Source organism: Erpetoichthys calabaricus, chromosome 14 (assembly GCF_900747795.2).
Source record: "Erpetoichthys calabaricus chromosome 14, fErpCal1.3, whole genome shotgun sequence".
Taxonomy (NCBI): domain Eukaryota; kingdom Metazoa; phylum Chordata; class Cladistia; order Polypteriformes; family Polypteridae; genus Erpetoichthys; species Erpetoichthys calabaricus.
In genome coordinates, this window is record NC_041407.2 from 20,701,670 (window position 1) to 20,719,073 (window position 17,404).

The 17,404-nt window shown below is 39.0% G+C and overlaps 1 protein-coding gene across 1 annotated transcript in view; it reads left to right on the forward strand.

Annotated features, from left to right (window-relative positions):
• The window catches only part of usp43a (ubiquitin specific peptidase 43a), a 136,647-nt gene extending 120,836 nt beyond the window's left edge, over positions 1-15,811 (forward strand). The window contains exons 10-15 of the mRNA XM_028818595.2: positions 2,676-2,753; positions 3,160-3,289; positions 3,962-4,310; positions 10,095-10,253; positions 10,499-10,648; positions 10,897-15,811. Coding sequence (XP_028674428.2) covers positions 2,676-2,753; positions 3,160-3,289; positions 3,962-4,310; positions 10,095-10,253; positions 10,499-10,648; positions 10,897-11,900 — 1,870 coding nt within the window. The 3' untranslated portion in view covers positions 11,901-15,811. The remainder of the gene's footprint in view (positions 1-2,675; positions 2,754-3,159; positions 3,290-3,961; positions 4,311-10,094; positions 10,254-10,498; positions 10,649-10,896) is intronic.
• Positions 15,812-17,404: the final 1,593 nt, after the last annotated feature.

The window sequence follows — 17,404 nt, forward strand, 5'->3', positions numbered from 1 at the left end:
AGACAAGAGCCAGTCAGCTGTTTTAGCAGCAATGCATGCTGCAAAGACCGCAGGTTTGCTCACGGTATAACTGGTATGCAGCGCACTTCTCTAATGTAGTGATATGTGATTTGTCACGTACGTATCTGCTGCCCTGGATGTTCAACTGTCACAAGTTAGGGATACTCTCTTCACTGACCTGAGAGACGTGGTAATCCTTTGCTTAAGATCTTCAAAAAGCCTAGGTACAATAACTTGATTCCTTTGCTTTTTATTTGGTATAGCATACCACAGTTCATAAACCTGTATCATTTCTCAAAAGCCCTCGTTTTCAACAGTGGTGTAGGGTTTCATATCTTTACAGATAAAAACTGCTATAGATTATTTTTTGGGCGCAAGGCAAATTAAAAAGAAGCTTCGAGCTACCCTCTGTCTCCAGTGTAGATTGTTTAGGCTGTATTCATTTAGATGTTGACTGAGATTGTTTTTGGGTGACGTTGGTGTAAATGATTTCTCAAATTTGTTGTGTTATAACAGTTAAACGTCTGAGCTGCAACGCTTACATTTGGCTTTGCTTTTATCCAGATGTTCTTTACCGATGTACTGTGTGTATCCATAGGAGGTCCACACATCTGAGTTAAGTTTTGAAGGTACTGATTTCTTTGAAAGAGGGGACACCATTTTATGCAGTCCCACCTGCAACCGGACCATTCTCATTCTATGTGATATAGTAAAGTAATTTTTCTGTGGAAAGCCTTAACAGGAGCACTAGCGACATCTACTGGATCAATCATTATTTAAAAAAGTTCTTTAAAAATCATAATACTAGAAATACTTTCCTCATCAACTCTTCCTTCTTCATCAAATGGCAAAAACAAAGATGGCCACAAATCTACATATAGTAATTGAGCAGGATGTAGATTCACAAGATCGATCTTGAGACTTCAAGAATCAATATCAAATCGTTTAAACAAAAAATATTTAATCAGAAATTCAATATTTTCACCCTGGCCTGTCAGTAATAATGCCTTGCATCAGCTGTAGTTACTGAAAAAAATATAGAAGTGATCAACTAATAGCTAGAATTTGATGCAACACTGTTTGCGTCTCTTGTTGCACTGATCTGAGGTCACCCTAACTAGAAATCAGAGGATCTGCTTTCTGCCACACTAGTTACTAAATGTCTCTGTTGTTTGATGAATGCTGTGTTGCCTTCATCACTTTGCATCTAGTTGTGCATGTTAACTAAACTTAAAAGTATTAATATCATGATTTTATATATATATTACCAATTCAAGTGTATAACTCCAGTTAGATGTTTTTTCTTTATATTAATGCATGCAGATATTTACTGTGTTTTGTGAAGTCACATTTTAAAAAGGCTTTGTGAAATATATCCTATCAAACAAAAATCTTAGATACAGAGTGGGGTATGAAGTTACGTTATCCAGCAGATGTGTTTCAGCTTTTGAAAATATTTAAACTTATCACTTCCGAAAACAAATAAAAAAAATATATATTTGACTGTTATAATGAAGTAGAAAATTAAACTTTGAACACAAAGAAATGAAAGCATCTTAACCAAATGAATGAGGCAGCAAAAAAAGAAGTGAATATTACAATCTTAACCAACTAAATCTTATTGTAATCAATCATTTACAAAACATCTGTATTTCAATCTGAAGACTGTCTCCTAAAAGTCAGAATCCAGAATTTTTTCTTTGGTAGGTTCTGAATCCACTTAACATTCATGAACAATAATTATCTCTCTGTGAACGAAGATATGTTGACTAGTCTATCCTCATACGTTATATTAAAAAATTTGAAGACTAGTTTACTTCTTGATAAATTTTAGATTTAAAAAAAAAAAAATAGTGAATTTGGATTTTTAAACGACAGTAAGCATTTAGGTTCCTATGCCAGTTTGCTTCTATGTGCTTATATGAAAAGATTTTTGACTGTCACTGCAACAAAGACAAATTATCAAAATAGGCTAAATGACACCTACGTTAAATTAAATCTCTTAACAAACCTTATACCAAATAGTGATGATTTGTGTCATACAATGGCAGTACAAATATGAAACAGCTTTATTATTACACATGTATATGCATGCATTTTAAAATAATTTCTTGATTTAATATTTTCACATAACTGATAATTTTGTATATTTTTTTTAATCGCCACATTCCCAAAAAGTTTGAGAAAGGATTGGTGTGTATCATGCATCTTCAGCAGGTAGTATCATAAGATGCTGCACAGAAAGGACGATACATTTTAGTAACAAAGGCCTTTTATTGGAATTTGATACAAGAGGAACAGTCCACTGCTTTAGAGGGAAGAATACAATTTAGTAAAGTACCACAAGATTTTTTTGGGACACCGCAAATCTTTTTTTTTTTTTTTTTTTTATATAAACAATTTAGTTGGTGCCTCATTTTCAAAATGGCCATTTCTCATCTAAAATAGCTTTAACACATAAGTTTCACTATCTGCCACACATCACATAACTTTACTAGCCTTCCATGGTAAACCAGGTCTTCTTTTTCTTTCTCTTATCTAAGATGGTAAGGTTTGCGTGACAATTTTAAAAGGCGCAACATTTATCAGAATGTATTTGAATAAAGGTCAGTTCCTTGTACATGAATTTGGGTTGAACCTTCTTGGAACATCTATTTCTTTTTGGTTTTCATCAGAGCCCTCAAATTCTGTGGACCAGGAGGACCTCCTCATGTGAAGTTGATCATTGAATGGGATGACAAAGCCAAGGAGTGGTAGGCATCTTGTGACATCTAAGTCTTCAAATCTTAATTTTAAGCTGGCTGGGAAGGGCTGTGCCTTCTCTGTGGTGATGATGTTGATGTTATAAAGTGTAGCATTCATTAAGCTGCTACTTTGCCCTATTTTTGTCTACTCTTGTATAGTTTCAGTACCCACCCATCCATTGTATTATTCTTAGTTGTCAAAGGAAAAAAGAATGATGCCCAGATTTGCTAATAGTGGGTTACGGTGCTGTAGGTAGATGTCTCTGGACACATTTTGTCATTACCAATGCAAATTAAACCAGTTTGTCAGTTTACTTACCCATTAAACACATGCAGAGGTTATTTAGGTTGATGGGTATCTTCAATTGCATTATTTGCTACTGCTTACCATCACTTTTTTTTTTTCTTCTCACAGTTTGTTTGGGAATATCCAAGAGGAGGTAGTCCATGATGATGACAGTGTCCGGGTTCAACAACAGCAACACCAACAGCAGCACAGCTGCTCACTGGACGAGTGCTTTCAACTGTATACCAAGGAAGAGCAGGTCTGCCCAAGCCACTCACACATTTTGAAATTACATCATTTGGAACAGTTTTACATCAGTATTTTCAGGGGGCACTGAGTTATCATTGAATGTAACTTGAATTCACAATGGCGCGTTTCAAGAGCTGAAAAACACTCCAAAGTGATAAGAAGTGTTACGGCTGGTTAATCTAGAAGAATCTGATCTACACAGTTAAATTCTGTTAGAATCCATCATTTCACATGTGATGCAAGTGGTCGCCACACATAAACCTAATAGCAGATATATTGGTTGGGTTTATGTTTACGTTTACTTATAAATTTGAGTGCACCCTAAAACTCACCAGTGCACAATACAGTTGCAGCAATGGTGTTCTGACTCAGGGCTATATTGGTTCTGCAAGCATGCACAGTGTTCAGCTGTAAACTGTATACTAGACTACCATTGGTTCAACTTGTGCAACAGGGCTGAATGAGATTATTACTGTTTTGTTGAAAATTTTCAAATACAGAGTACGTTGGATAGCATATTTTAAATGTGCAAGCAAGGTCCTATTTTTGTTTTTTTTTTTTTTTGATATGTGTGGTTTGGAGAGTATTACCATCTATCTCAAAGATAATTGTTTTTGTCAAGATCTCTAAATCCTTATGTTGCCTCTCTTTCTGTCTGTCTCTCTGCTCTCATGTAACCCAGCTTGCTCCAGATGATGCCTGGAAGTGCCCTCACTGTAAGAAACTCCAGCAGGGTACAGTCAAGCTCAGCCTTTGGACGCTGCCAGACATTCTCATTCTACACCTGAAGCGCTTCAGGCAGGTTGGAGAACGCCGCAACAAGCTGTCCACTTTAGTGCGTTTTCCTTTCAATGGCCTGGATATGGCTCCCCATGTGGTCAAGAGAAGTCACAGCACCCGTAACCTGCTGAGCCCGTGGCCACAGTGGAAACAGACTGCTCCAGATGGTAGTCAGCATCAGCAAGACTTTCTTTATGACCTGTACGCTGTGTGCAATCACCATGGAGGCTTACATGGTGGCCATTACACAGGTAAATCAAGTATTCTGTATCACAGGTAATGTACTGTAGTAGAAGTCATTGGCTATTTTGTATTTTGAGGTTTTATGGAAAGTCAGTCATGTCAGTTTGGGTAGCATGCACTGGTACAGCATGTTGCGGCGCCCACCACATGACAAAACAGTTCAGGATCTTGGTTGGTAATTCCCCAGGCAGATATGTGGTCCAGGCCCACCCTGTGGAAATGACCATCTATCTTCGGCAGCCAGGTGTTACATGGGTGTCCCCTTGGCTTGGTCCAGCCACATGGGTCTTCAGCAATGAGGATCCTACAAGCCACATCATCCATGTGGAATCACGCCACATGGCTGTAGTGCCGTAACTGACCCTCCCTTACAATACAGGTAATGTGCCTCATTCTGGACTCCATGAGCAACCACTCATTCCACATAAAGTCAAACGAGCGCTACTCAAGGATTCTCTGAAAAGACACCGTACCAAAGGAGTCCAGTTTTCGTCTCCGGTCATTGGATAGTGACCATGTCTTGCAACCATATAGAAAGACAGGAAGCACCAGGACACTAAACACTTGGGTGTTCATCCTTTTGCATAGATATCCGGAGTACCACACACCCCTTTCCAGCAACCTGATGAAACCCCGGCCCATACTCTCCCAGTCTGTCTATTGACTTCATAGGAAGAGTCACCAGAGACATGAATGTCTTTGTCGTGGTAAGTAAACCTCTTGACAAGGTCGACACTCTCTCCACAGACAGACACACTGCTTATGGCTGTGCCCAAGAGGTCATTAAAGACCTGAATCTTGGTTTTTATCAAGGACACTCGTAAGCCTGGTCACTCTGACTCCTCACTCAGTCTCTCAAGAGTCCCGATCAGAGCCTCCATTGACTGTGTGAAGATCACAGCATCCTCAGTAAAATAAAGATCAGTGAATCTCTCTTCACGAATAGATGCCTTGCAGCAGATGGACCCTACGACCCTGCCCAACACCCAGTCCGTGCAAGCATTCAACAGAGTAGGAACAGAACATATCCAAGACGAACCTCAGAATCAACTAGGAAAAATGCAGATTCTGCCTCCACTTTGCACAGCACTCACAGTAACAGTATACAGGCCTGCCATTAATTACAGCAACTTTGAGGGTATCCCGCTAAGTCCCAGGATGTCCCACAGGGTAACTCGATTAACTGAGTCAAATGCTTTACGAAAGTCGACAAAGAAACTCTGCCGATATTCGCATTTGCATTCCATGAGAACCCTCAGTGCCGGGATGTGGTCGATGGTAGGCTTCTTAGGCATAAAACCAGACTGCTTCAGTCGCTGGTAAATGAGCAAGTGATCATGGATCCTATTGAGGATGACCTTAGCAAGGACCTTACCTGGCACTGAGAGCAGTGTTATCCCCCTGTAGTTGCCACAATCAAGACGATCACCCTTCCCTTTCCAGATAGGAAAGACAGGTCTCATTTTCCAGTCAGTTGGAATGAGGCTAGTCTCCCAAATGGAATCAAAGATTGCTTGCGATGTCAGGACAGCCTTACCACCAGCCTGGAGAAGTTTGCCCCGGACACCACAGATCTCTGCAGCCTTCCCTAACCTCGGCTAGTTCAGCACCTGTGCAATCTCATTGAGGTTGGTTGGTTCACAGGTAATTGGAGGTTCAGCCTCAAGAACCGTGGACCCAGAGACATCCAATGTCCTAACTGGAGGATCAGCTTTAAACAGCTGCTCAAAGTAGCCAGGTCAGCGGGTTACAACTGCAGTGTCATCTGTAAGGACTGTTCCATCAGCCACCCTGACTGCGACTATCTGAGGAAAACATTTGAATGTGCTTAATGCTTCGAATCCTATGTAAGCAGGATGTAGGTCACTTGACCATAGTTGGTGTCACTTGCTCACAGATTCCTCTGACAAACTCCTGTTTATCTGTCCTCTGAGCCCTCATTACCATCCTGCTCAGTTCCCAGTACAAACCTGAGTTGCCATCAAGCCGTGCACTGTGACTCCTCTCGATGATATCCAGGGTGCCCTGCAAGATGAAACACCTCCTTCTGGGAACACTGGTAACACCAACACAACCTTCAGGGTCTTGCCATGGAAGGTCTCCCACATCACATTAGGATCAGCAGTTGCACTCAAAGTCTGTAAGTTCCTCACACAAACGCATTAGAAACAGCCTGATCTTGAAGTCTGGTCAGGTCCAGCCTCACTTTCCTAATAGGTGGTAGTGTACTGGACCAAAGCTGGATCTTCAGAGTAGCAACAACAAGTCTGTGGTCAGAATCCGCAGCCCCTCACCTTCTACAAAGTCAAGAGTGACGTTGGACACCATTGAGAGGAGCCGATCTGCCACGGCAACAGCTACTCCCTGAGTATGACAGCCATCAGAGCGATCAGACCAAGAAAAGGTATTCCTACGGAGATCTGACTGGTCCCAGGTCTGCACACTGCAGAGAGTGCCGCAACTGAAATGCAAAGTTTATGAAGCTCCTATGACGGCAGATGACAATGATCATCATGCCAGAGAGATGAGATGTTCCATTTAATGTTTATTTGCTGGTTTCATTTTTAACAAAGCCAGTAATCATTAAGATTTCTGTAAGACTATCTTAAGTTCATTTCACACTCATAATTGTTCATTAAATGTAGGATTATAGCCATGTACCTATGATGTTATATAATCTACACATTCATATAAAGCACCTGATTTTTAAATTTTACGGTTACACAAATGTACATAAAAGCTTGTAAAACCATGTAAAAACTAAACCGTTCTCTTCACAGAAAAATGTCTAAAAAAGCTGTTAGCTGGTTATTCAGAGCAGATTATTTGAAATGAGCTTTGTTTGGTTTTGTATATGGTCCTTCATGTTTAGACATAAGCAACTACCCCATTGTCTTGATAAACACAGGGATTGTGGAAGGGGGAAAAGTAAGGAAAGTCCAATAGATTTTACTTTTTGCAATTTGAATTCAAAAACTTGTAACAACTAGACAGTTCGCTTGCTGCAGGTATTACTTTGTTTTTCAGGCATGATTAAACTGAAAGGGTAAGGTAAAGCAGAATGTTGACTGATGTTTTGAGAACTATAAAGGGTTTTGTTTTACCTCTGTACAGATAAACCACTTAATGCCTTGACTTTCAGTGTGATTTGCCATTGTGCACTCAAGCTGTCATATATAATTTAGGTTCTAGTGAAGTGCCTGGTATGCAGATTTCAGCACACTTGTGTTTGAACAAAAACTTCTGTTCTGACACCTTGGTTCTTGTCCTTAACAAGAAATAAGTCGATATGGTGGACTTTTATGGAAAATAGGACTTAGGTTGGGCTACAGGTGTCTCAAATTGTAGAGGTCTGGCAATGAGATTACTTCCTTGGGGCAAACCTTTGGATTGTGTTTACACTCCAGGGGCCTCAAGTATAAACAGTGCGTAAGCCCGTTTCCACACTCACATCGAGATGTATGAAACCTAAACTTGCCGTAAAGCCACGCACATTTTCACGCCAGCTAAATGCTTGACGAACAAAAGTTCTCCGCTTGGTTTTGCAACTGGCGGCACACAGCGTCAAAGCAGTGCTTTTGTTCTAGTGTGGTTTCCCTTTCTTTTTTAGATTCACATCCCTGATGCGGCTTTATCAAATACACTGAAATTAACCACATATTGTTTATTAGTTTAATCTATCTGATTGTAATTAACCTGTAACAATATAATGGTCCACGGAATGGCCAAACTATTCCAAATACCATAGCTGCTTTAGCATTTTTACTCTGAAGTATTTATCCCACTCGATCTGAGTGTGGAATCACAGCTGTACAGCAGCTGATCAGAAAGAGAATTATCAGTATACAGCATCTAGCACACGCTGCCTCAGCCATGCTGTCTATTGAACTGCTCTCATATGGCAAATGCTTCAGAGCCTTTCCTATACTGACCTCACGGTTCAGAAACAGTTTCATCTCAAGAATTATAAATGCACTCAATCAGTCCATCAAGTGCTCCTTGTAGAACTGTTTGTACTTATTAGTACAATTACCTCACTGTAAACTTGCGATACAGTTATAATATTGCACAACCTGAGCCACTTTATAAAGAGCGTATTTACATATGATGACGATATAATTTTTAAGATGAAATACAGCAAAATATATTTATTACATTGTACAGATAAAATGTTAAAATCATTTAAATAATCTATATTGTTAATAATTAAACATGTGAGGACACTGTGGCATAGTGCTAGCAACGATCTGGTGCTCCATTCAGAGATTGTTCCTGCCACACGCTGTATGTTTGCTGGGACTGGCGTGACCCTGGATGGATAGACTGATGGAATAATTAAACATGTACTACGAAGATATTTCAATGTTCCTTAAAAGTTTTGAAGAATCGGTGTTCTAAGCTTCACAGATGGCTTAACTTCTATTACAGAGCTGATTGTGTGGCGATTGGTTACTTGGAGAAAGAAAAGGAAGGACAGGAATTGGGAGTTAGTATGTTTGAAAGAGACAGTACTGCTGCAATAAATTATTTCATCAAAGGTCCCGCACGGTGCAGCAAGCATTTTGCGCGAGGCAGAAACAATCTCTGGATGAGGCGCCAGCTCGTCACCATCACTGCGCCACCATGTTCCCATGTTTAATAACATGCTTTAACTCCTATCATGAAAATGATATCAAGTATACATCTCAGTATTTTAATTATTCAGAGAGCTGTAATATCACAAATGTAATGGATTCTGTGTCCTGTTGGTTGAAGAGAAAGCCTGTTTAAGAAGCACGTAGTGATTTACACACACACACAGAGCACATAGAAGAACACATACAAAGCATTTAACCTGCTACTTTAGTTACGATGGTATTTGTGTAACTAGTAAATTAAACGATTTAAAGATGAACTTTATGATCTACTTTAATGACAAAATAAACTAGGTGATTAAAGTGGAAATTTTGAGCTTTTTTCCCCACTGTGTGCCTATTTTTTTTTTCTTTTCTCTGTACCCTAATAAGCTTTCATATGACACTCGGACGGTGGGCTATGACTCGCCTTTTCACTGCGACTTTGATATCTGACAACTTTTTTTATTTCAGGCACTGTGTGACTTTGTGAACTTGAGCTTTTGAGTTTCTCTGGCACTCTGTCACTCGATCAACTTCCTTTTGTTGTTTATAGCACTGTTAAAACGAACTAATAGTACTTTTTCCTTGCCTCCACAGAACACTGAGCTTAAGGGCGATTTATATTGATTTGCATATTCAAAGAGGTGTAATTCTGGGAGGAGTTTGGGAGTGGTGGCAGGCGCGTGCACGTTTGTTACTTTTCACGCTGACCGGGATTTATGTAGCGGAAGAACACGGAAGTTGGCGAACACACAGATTTATGCATCTGGATTTTTTTTGTGTGTACGCACATTTCCGCATTTGTCCGTACACCATGTTTTAGTGTGAATTCTAAATTCTAAAATACACACACTTTTGCTATGTACTGAGGTGTACTGATTTGACCACTTTTCACAAATGTTACAAACTATGATAAGAATATTTTAGTAGTCATGTTCTTTGACAACGTACAGAATCAGCATTATTTAAAATACCCCTTTTGTGTCCAGGCTGAAATATTTTTGGTCATGCTATGTATGCCACAGAAATCTAAGTTTGTGCCCAGCTCCTCTTTCATTCTGTAGTGACTGAAAGTCTTTTTTGATCTCTGCTCTCCATAGGCTATGTTAAAAATCTGCACAGTTAAAAATCTGTCTTGAGTCGGTTTTATGTCTGACATGTTCTTGTGCTGTGCAGCCTTCTGCAGAAATTCAGTGGATGCCCAGTGGTACAGTTATGATGATAGCAGTGTTGAACTCATTCCACAGGAAGAGGTGTGTACCAGAGGGGCCTACATTCTTTTCTACCAAAAACGGAATATTATTCCTCAATGGTCAGCAAGCAGCTCACTGAGAGGTAAGTCCATAATGTAGTGTTTGTAGGCAGATTTGTGTCTATCAACAAATATGTATAAACCCCTCTGCACAACAACCTAAACAGACAAAAGAGAAAGAGCTTATTTCTTCATTTTTTCACCAGGTCTTATAGGTCTTGTAGTCCCTTGGCTGTCTATTTATAATTATCAAATTCTGAGCAGCCATCAATACCAAAACAATTGTATTAAAATATTCTTTTGTTTTTATTCACTCTTTCCACCACAGGTTCAACCAGCTCCTCTGTGTCAGATCACTGGCTTGTACGCTTGAATCAAGATAGTAAGAGGGCAAGTCTGGTCTCTAGAGTTTCAACCAACTGTGCTTCTTCTCCTGAATCTCCAGTCTTTCTTGAAGTATCTCACAAAGAGGAAAAAGGTATGAATACTGAGCAACAAACTGCAACTGAAACACCAGCCAGTAGACTGGTTGAACTAGTGCACCAGTCCGAATGGTGTGTTTGGTCAATCAGAGTTTTGATAAAGTCTGTGAGAGTATATTTGTATGTGAGTGTCTGGCAGATGAGTGCTTCATTGAACTACCCAGAGAGTTAATGTGGGTTTTGCTGACTCATGTCATTTCAGTTGATCCAAATTTGTATTTTTTTATTTTTTTTTAAACTGTAGGTGGTTTTGAAACCAGGCCCATTGTTCGTGGCATCCAAGGAAGAAGTGTTAGCTTGAAAATGCCAACCAAGATGAAAGCAGGCATGACAAAATCTCTACCACTCCGTTGGTCCTTTGGAGCCAAGGATCAGCCCAAGCCAGTGCCCGGAGAACTTGTTGAGTATTTGGAGTCAGGCAGGCGGCCAAGATGCACAACTGACTCCATAGTTCCTTTGATGACTTTGAACAATGATGAAAGCAGAACCTATGCAGAAGAGCTGCAGCCTCGTTCCCGTAGCCCTCTCAAAGAACCCACTATAAGTTGTTTGGGGAAGACTTCAAGAGAAACTGTGCTGGAAGACCAAAAGAAAATGCAGCTGGAAAATGAGAAAAGGGGCAGCCTAAAAAAAAATAGGAAAATAAAAGACAATGACACTTTGACCAGGAGAACTTCTAAGAAAAACAAAGAGGGTGATTTAAATACTTCTTCATCAACTGGTAATGGTAGAAAAAGTTCCAACAGTGAAAGCACACTAAAGAAAAACAAACTGGGAAAAGGTGAATGGGACGATCCAAATCCTCCTGAAGTAACCAAAGGCAAGAAGAGTGAAGATGGCAAACCACAAGAGGGGAAGTTCACCTTCTTCAAAAACAGCTTCCTAAGAAAGAACAGCAAAAAGCCCAAAGAGGCTGTTGTGTCCAGGAGCACAGAAATGATCAATGGCCCCTCTATGGCTACGCTGCCTAATGGGGGACACAGTAAGATGCCCAGTGGGATGCTAAAAAACAGTAGCAGTGCTGGTCACCCAGTAACTGACATCAAGCGATCTCAGAGTTCCTCCAACATTCAAAGCAAAACCGACTCGACGCTGAGGAGGACAGCGTCTTTACATAGAAATGGGCTGCTGCACCCTCCCCCAAGGGCTGGTTGTACAGAAAAAGTCACCTATGACACTCTGCAGAAAATGCGGCACAGCACTGCATCACTTAACAGTAAAAAATCAGTGCCAGAGTCCAGCTTCTGAAGAAAGTAGTATCTGACATTTATAGCAGTACAAGCTAAAAATGCACCTTGTTCCTTTCTGAGATGCACTAATATTTAGGAAAGTGCCACACAGGCTGGTCCTCTGTTACCTTTCTGGGGGATAGAAACAGAAGTTGAAATTACACTATGGAAATCGTGAATTGTTGTGTATTGTTGAAATTAGTTAATTGAGCAGGTCATTTGAGAGTTAATGAAGCTATGGGACATACTAAGTTTAGTTTTGTTCTCTACTTGTCATGTAAAGACAACAGAGGTCCCTTTGAGCAATGGTAGTTGTTATGCATTGAGTTGATGATTATACTTTCCATATCCTTCTCCCCCATTTTATTTTTGAAATAGAGCTCCTGTCACACTTTTCTAGAACCACTCTTTAATCTTATTTACCTAAATTTAGTTTTGATTTTTTATGGGGGGTGTTCCATGTTGGTAATCTCCTTAGTCAGAAACCAGTGATGTTCCTACCCTTGCCTTTTATCCCATTCACAGAAAATCTTCATTGTGTCATTTTCTCCTCCCTACTTCTCCTTCACCGTAGCAGTGGGTGATTGGAATCTCCTTTGCTTCGTATCTGTATCCAAGTTACTACCCATCATCTTCACCAACAGGGTTGATATCATCCACTGCCTTGCTTTGTGATGCATCTGCATCTATTGCAGCTCACCTTCCCAGCCTTGAGGTGATTATTATATCTTTGCTATGAATATTCTATTGCATATTTGCCAACATTTTAAACCACTTAAAGAGTAAATATTTATGATATAGCTTACATGTCAGGATTGTTTCCTCATCTGATCACCCACTTTTCCAACTTTGGTGATGATGTGAATCGGTTGTTAGGACACAAAACTTTGACCAGCATCAGTCAAGTACATTGAGTTGGGTTTCATTGATATGAGCACATTCTACTCAAATAGTTTACATAAAGAAATAAGTGTACATACAGTACACATGTACATTTAAATCTATGCAGGTTTTTAGACTAAAAACAGGTAATATTTCTTAGTTTATATTCCTGTAATGTTGGATGTTTTATAAAATCTGTACTTACATGCATTTAAAGGTGATTCCCTTCTACAGCTGCTCCAAGTTTTAATGAGGATATTGCCATTCTCATCTAGCCTTCTATGACTCCAGCAAGTATGTCCTCATTTGGGATTATTTCCTGCGTTGTCGCACATTCTTCTTTTTATGCAGAGACACAGATGCAAGATGTAAAACTGTCCAGTAGAATGGCAGCCGTGATATGCTAGAAGGAAGCCACCACAGGTGGCCCTCATTATTGCATTTAGTCAGAAGGCAATTCTATAATTTTATATCTTATAAAGAGAAAATTGTTGAAGTGGCAACACTGGAATGATTGTAGCACATTAGACTGTGGACTTTGATAAATGTCACTTTATTTTATTATGAGTGTCCTTAGCAGGAGTGTTGCCTAAAGCGGTAATCCGGCAGTCTTGTTTTCCATGCTGTACTGTTTCCTGTACATGTTTATTTAGGCCTGTAACAGCTACTGGATATCCCACTGTTAAAAGAAAGATGCAGTGCTGCTTGTTAATAATTCCAGACATTTTATACTGCGAGTCATTGGCTTATAATAGGAAAATATCCATATTGGAAATAATGCATTTTTTTTTCAACTTTTACCTATTCACCATAAGAGAAATGAAGCTTTAAATTATCATTACCATCACACATGCATAACAATGTGCATGTCTTTAAAATGTGACTGTCTATGAAAATGGCAAGAAACAAAAACAGGATTTTCTAAAATCAAAATTTTTACTGGAAAGTAAGTCTGAAAAAGCTTTGCATAGTTTTATTATGCATTTCTACATAACAGCTCCACACTTGTGTACTTCTTCAGGAGAAACCAGCAACACGTATCCTGTAATGTGACTAGAGTAACATTTTGCTCTAATGGTAAGTCAGTTGTGAATAAATAGTCCTGTTTGAGAATTTACTTTTCCTGATGTCTGTGTGTAGATGCAAGTCATCTTATTAGTCTCCTGCACCTGCAAACGGTAAACAGCAGAAAACGGAACTTGTAGAACCCATCCTCGAGTTTATCGTTTTTGACTATAAATACCTGTGTGTGCGATCCCTCTTTTATCAAGTATAGTGTTTTTTTAATTGGATTTTATTATTTTTGCTAAACAGGTGTTAACACTTTAATTCGAAATGGGATCAAAGCTGTTGGCTGGGGTAAGAGGATAGAGGTTCACAGTTTTTTGATGTGTCACTTGCTAGATACAAGTACACCTCCAGCACAACAGATGAATTACCCTTTAAAATGTTCAATTTGGCATCAAACTAATAATGCCATTGGTATACCCTATATATAATGTATACTTTTTCATTATACTTATTTCAGAAATTAACCAAGCAAAGGTCTTTTGACCTATTAATCGAAATTTCAGTTACCAAGGAATGTTTTAACAGAACTTTCATAATGATAATAAAATTAATGAATTTTAATGAAATTAAAATTAATGAAATTGCCTTGAGGACACTCAGTGCCCTATGGCAGAGCCCTTCTTGCATCCATGTTTTGCTACACCCCAAATCATGGAGCTGCTTCTGTTGGGACAGGATTATAACTCTTTATAGTGCTAACCATGGCTTTGTCATGTCACTAAAGATTTTTTTTGTGTTGTTTGTGAAAGAGATCAGGTTGAAGACTTTCCACTGAACAATACTCAGGTGTCTTTTTTATGCTTATCTTAATATACTGTACCTTTTTTAGTATGTGATTAAGGGGGAAACCCTGTGAAGATTATATATAAACAGTTTTCCCAATGTGTAATTTAAGGCCTCTTCAATTATAGGAAAAGCACACAAGATAGCAGGCAGCTTGGAATAGTCTGCCCCCTAGTGGTGCTGTTTTTGTTTCTTCTGAAGAGCACAAACATGTAAAAGGCAGGCTGACTAACCCTCTCTTTCTGTAAGGTGGCTGGCTGCCTTGCTTAGCAAAGATTTGAAATCGAACCTTACCAGAGTAGACGTTTAGATGTTTGTTTAAGGCAGCAGGTTAATCCACCCTTTATAGAGTGCCATTAACATTGAACCACTAACATGATCTTTAACCTTGAAACATTTTTTTTTTTTTTTTTTTCCTTCTTCCTTTTCTGTCATATATAAAGGAAAAAAAATGTTACCTAACAGCATTCTCCAAGGTATGGGTCTTCTGGAATATCCGACTGAATAACACTTTGGAATTAACTCTCCTTTTGGTGCCAGGACACAGTCCGCACATTCAGACCGTGCCCAGTGCCCACGTTTGTTATTGTTATAGAGAAAATTCAAGCCAGCACAGCTGATTTCTTGGCCTAACTACCCATCATATTTTACAGTACCTATCTAAGCAATAAAAGTTTATTGAGAGACTTTCAAAACCTTGCTAGGAACAATCAGCCTTCTTTTCCCTGGACTTTCCTTGCAGGAGCAGACACCAGTTTCTTTGTTTACCAGAATGAGCACTTAAATGAGCACACACATGAAGGATTTACACATTGGGGTGGGGAGGCTTATTTTAATTTTCTATGACTCTCTTAATTTTATACTTGCTTTGTAAGAACCTCTGAGGACTGTGGCAAAAATGGAGGAAATGGGTCCTCTCTGAGCTTTAAGGGTTGGGGTCAATAAGATAGAATTTAAATACGTTTTGGTATAAATGATATTGAAAAAAATTGTAGAATTGATCTACTGGCAGGTGTAGATATATTTAGTATTAACAAGAGACTTTTATGATGTACTATTACAAACGTTTGTTGTAAAATGTTATATCAGAGTTTTTATTGAAAGAAGTCTTTTTTTATTTACCTATATGTTTGGCATCGCATAATAAACTTTTTTATTTTTAATACTGCAAATAAAAGCATTATTTATCACAAAGTGTGAGTTTCTCTATGCCCTTCAGCAAAGAATGTGAAATACTAAAGCCTGGCTTTAGTCTGACGTTACTGATGTTGATTTAATGCATGTATGGTGGATTCAAAAAGGACTACTTCACTTTTCGTCTCGTTTTTTTTATTATGCAGCCCACTGCTAAATTTGTTTAAATTTAATTTTTCACTCGTCAAGCAACACTCAGTACTCCAGAATGACAAAGTGAAAAGCAGAACTTTAGAATTTTTTTGCAAATTTATTAAAAATTAAAAACGGAAATATCCCATTGATACAAGTATTCAGACCCTTTGTTGTACTTTGGCAGCTACACCATTCTGGAGATTTTCTGAGTTTGACACAACAACCGCCACACACCTGAATTTGTCGATTTATTATTATTTTTTTCTTCATTTCTTCTCTGCAGATTTTCTCAGGTTAGATGAAAGATCATAAGTGGTCAGCTGTTTTCAGGTCTCTCCAGAGATGCTCAATTGGGATTAAGTCTGGGCCACTCAAAGACATTCCCAGAGTTGTCTGTTTTGTCTTTCCTTTGTTCTTAGGGCCATTGTCCTATTAAAAAGTTAACCATTTGGCATGGTCGGAGATTCAGAAAGCTTTGGTGTGGGTTTACATTAACAATATCACTGGAGTTTGCTCCTTTCAGATTTCTCTGAACCCTGTCTCGGTCTCTTTCCCCAGCCCCACAGCATGATGCTATCACCACAGGAATGGTATAGCAGAGATGATGAGTGGTGCCTGGTTCCCTCCAGATAGGATTCTAATCTTGTTTTTTATCAGACCAGAGAATTGTGTTTCTCACAGTCTGAGAGTCCTTTAGGTGTCTTTTTTGCAAACTCCAAGCAGGCTTCTATGCCCATGTTACTGAGGAGTGGCTTCTATCTGGCTACTCTGTCATAAAGTGCAGATCAGTGAAATGCTACAGTTGTTGTTGTCATCCTTCTGAAAGTTTCTCCCGTCTCCACACAGGTTTTCTGGAGCTCAGCCAGAGTCACCATTAGGTTCTTGGTCACCTCTCTTAGGCCTTTCTCCCCTGATTGCTCAGTTTGTCTGGGTGGCCAGGTATTGTAGATGTTTCATGCTTCATCTATTTAAGATTTTTGCAGGCCACTGTGTTCTTGATAACCTTCAATACTGCAGAAATGTTTTTGTAGTCCTGCCCAGATCTGTTCCTCAACACAATCCTCTCTCTAAGAGGACGGTAGACGGTTCTTTTGACCTCATAGCTTAGTTTTTACTTAACTGTTGGACTTTCTGTCAATTGGTGTGTGCCTTTCCTAATATGTCTAATCCAATTGAATTGACCACAGGTGGTCTCAAACAAGGTGTAGAATCATCTTCCATGAAAATCAATAGAATTTGCAGCACCTGAACCAGATTTCAAGTGTCATAGCCAAGGGTCTGAATACTTGTGTCAATGGGACATTTCAGGTTTTTATTTTTAATAAATTAGCAAAAATTTGTGTCCTATTTTTATTTTGTCTTTCTGTTGTAGTGAGTGCTCCTTGATGCAAAAAATTAATGGATTAATGAAAAAGTGATTTATTCAGTTAAGGCTTTATTTTTTATGTTGCATCTTAT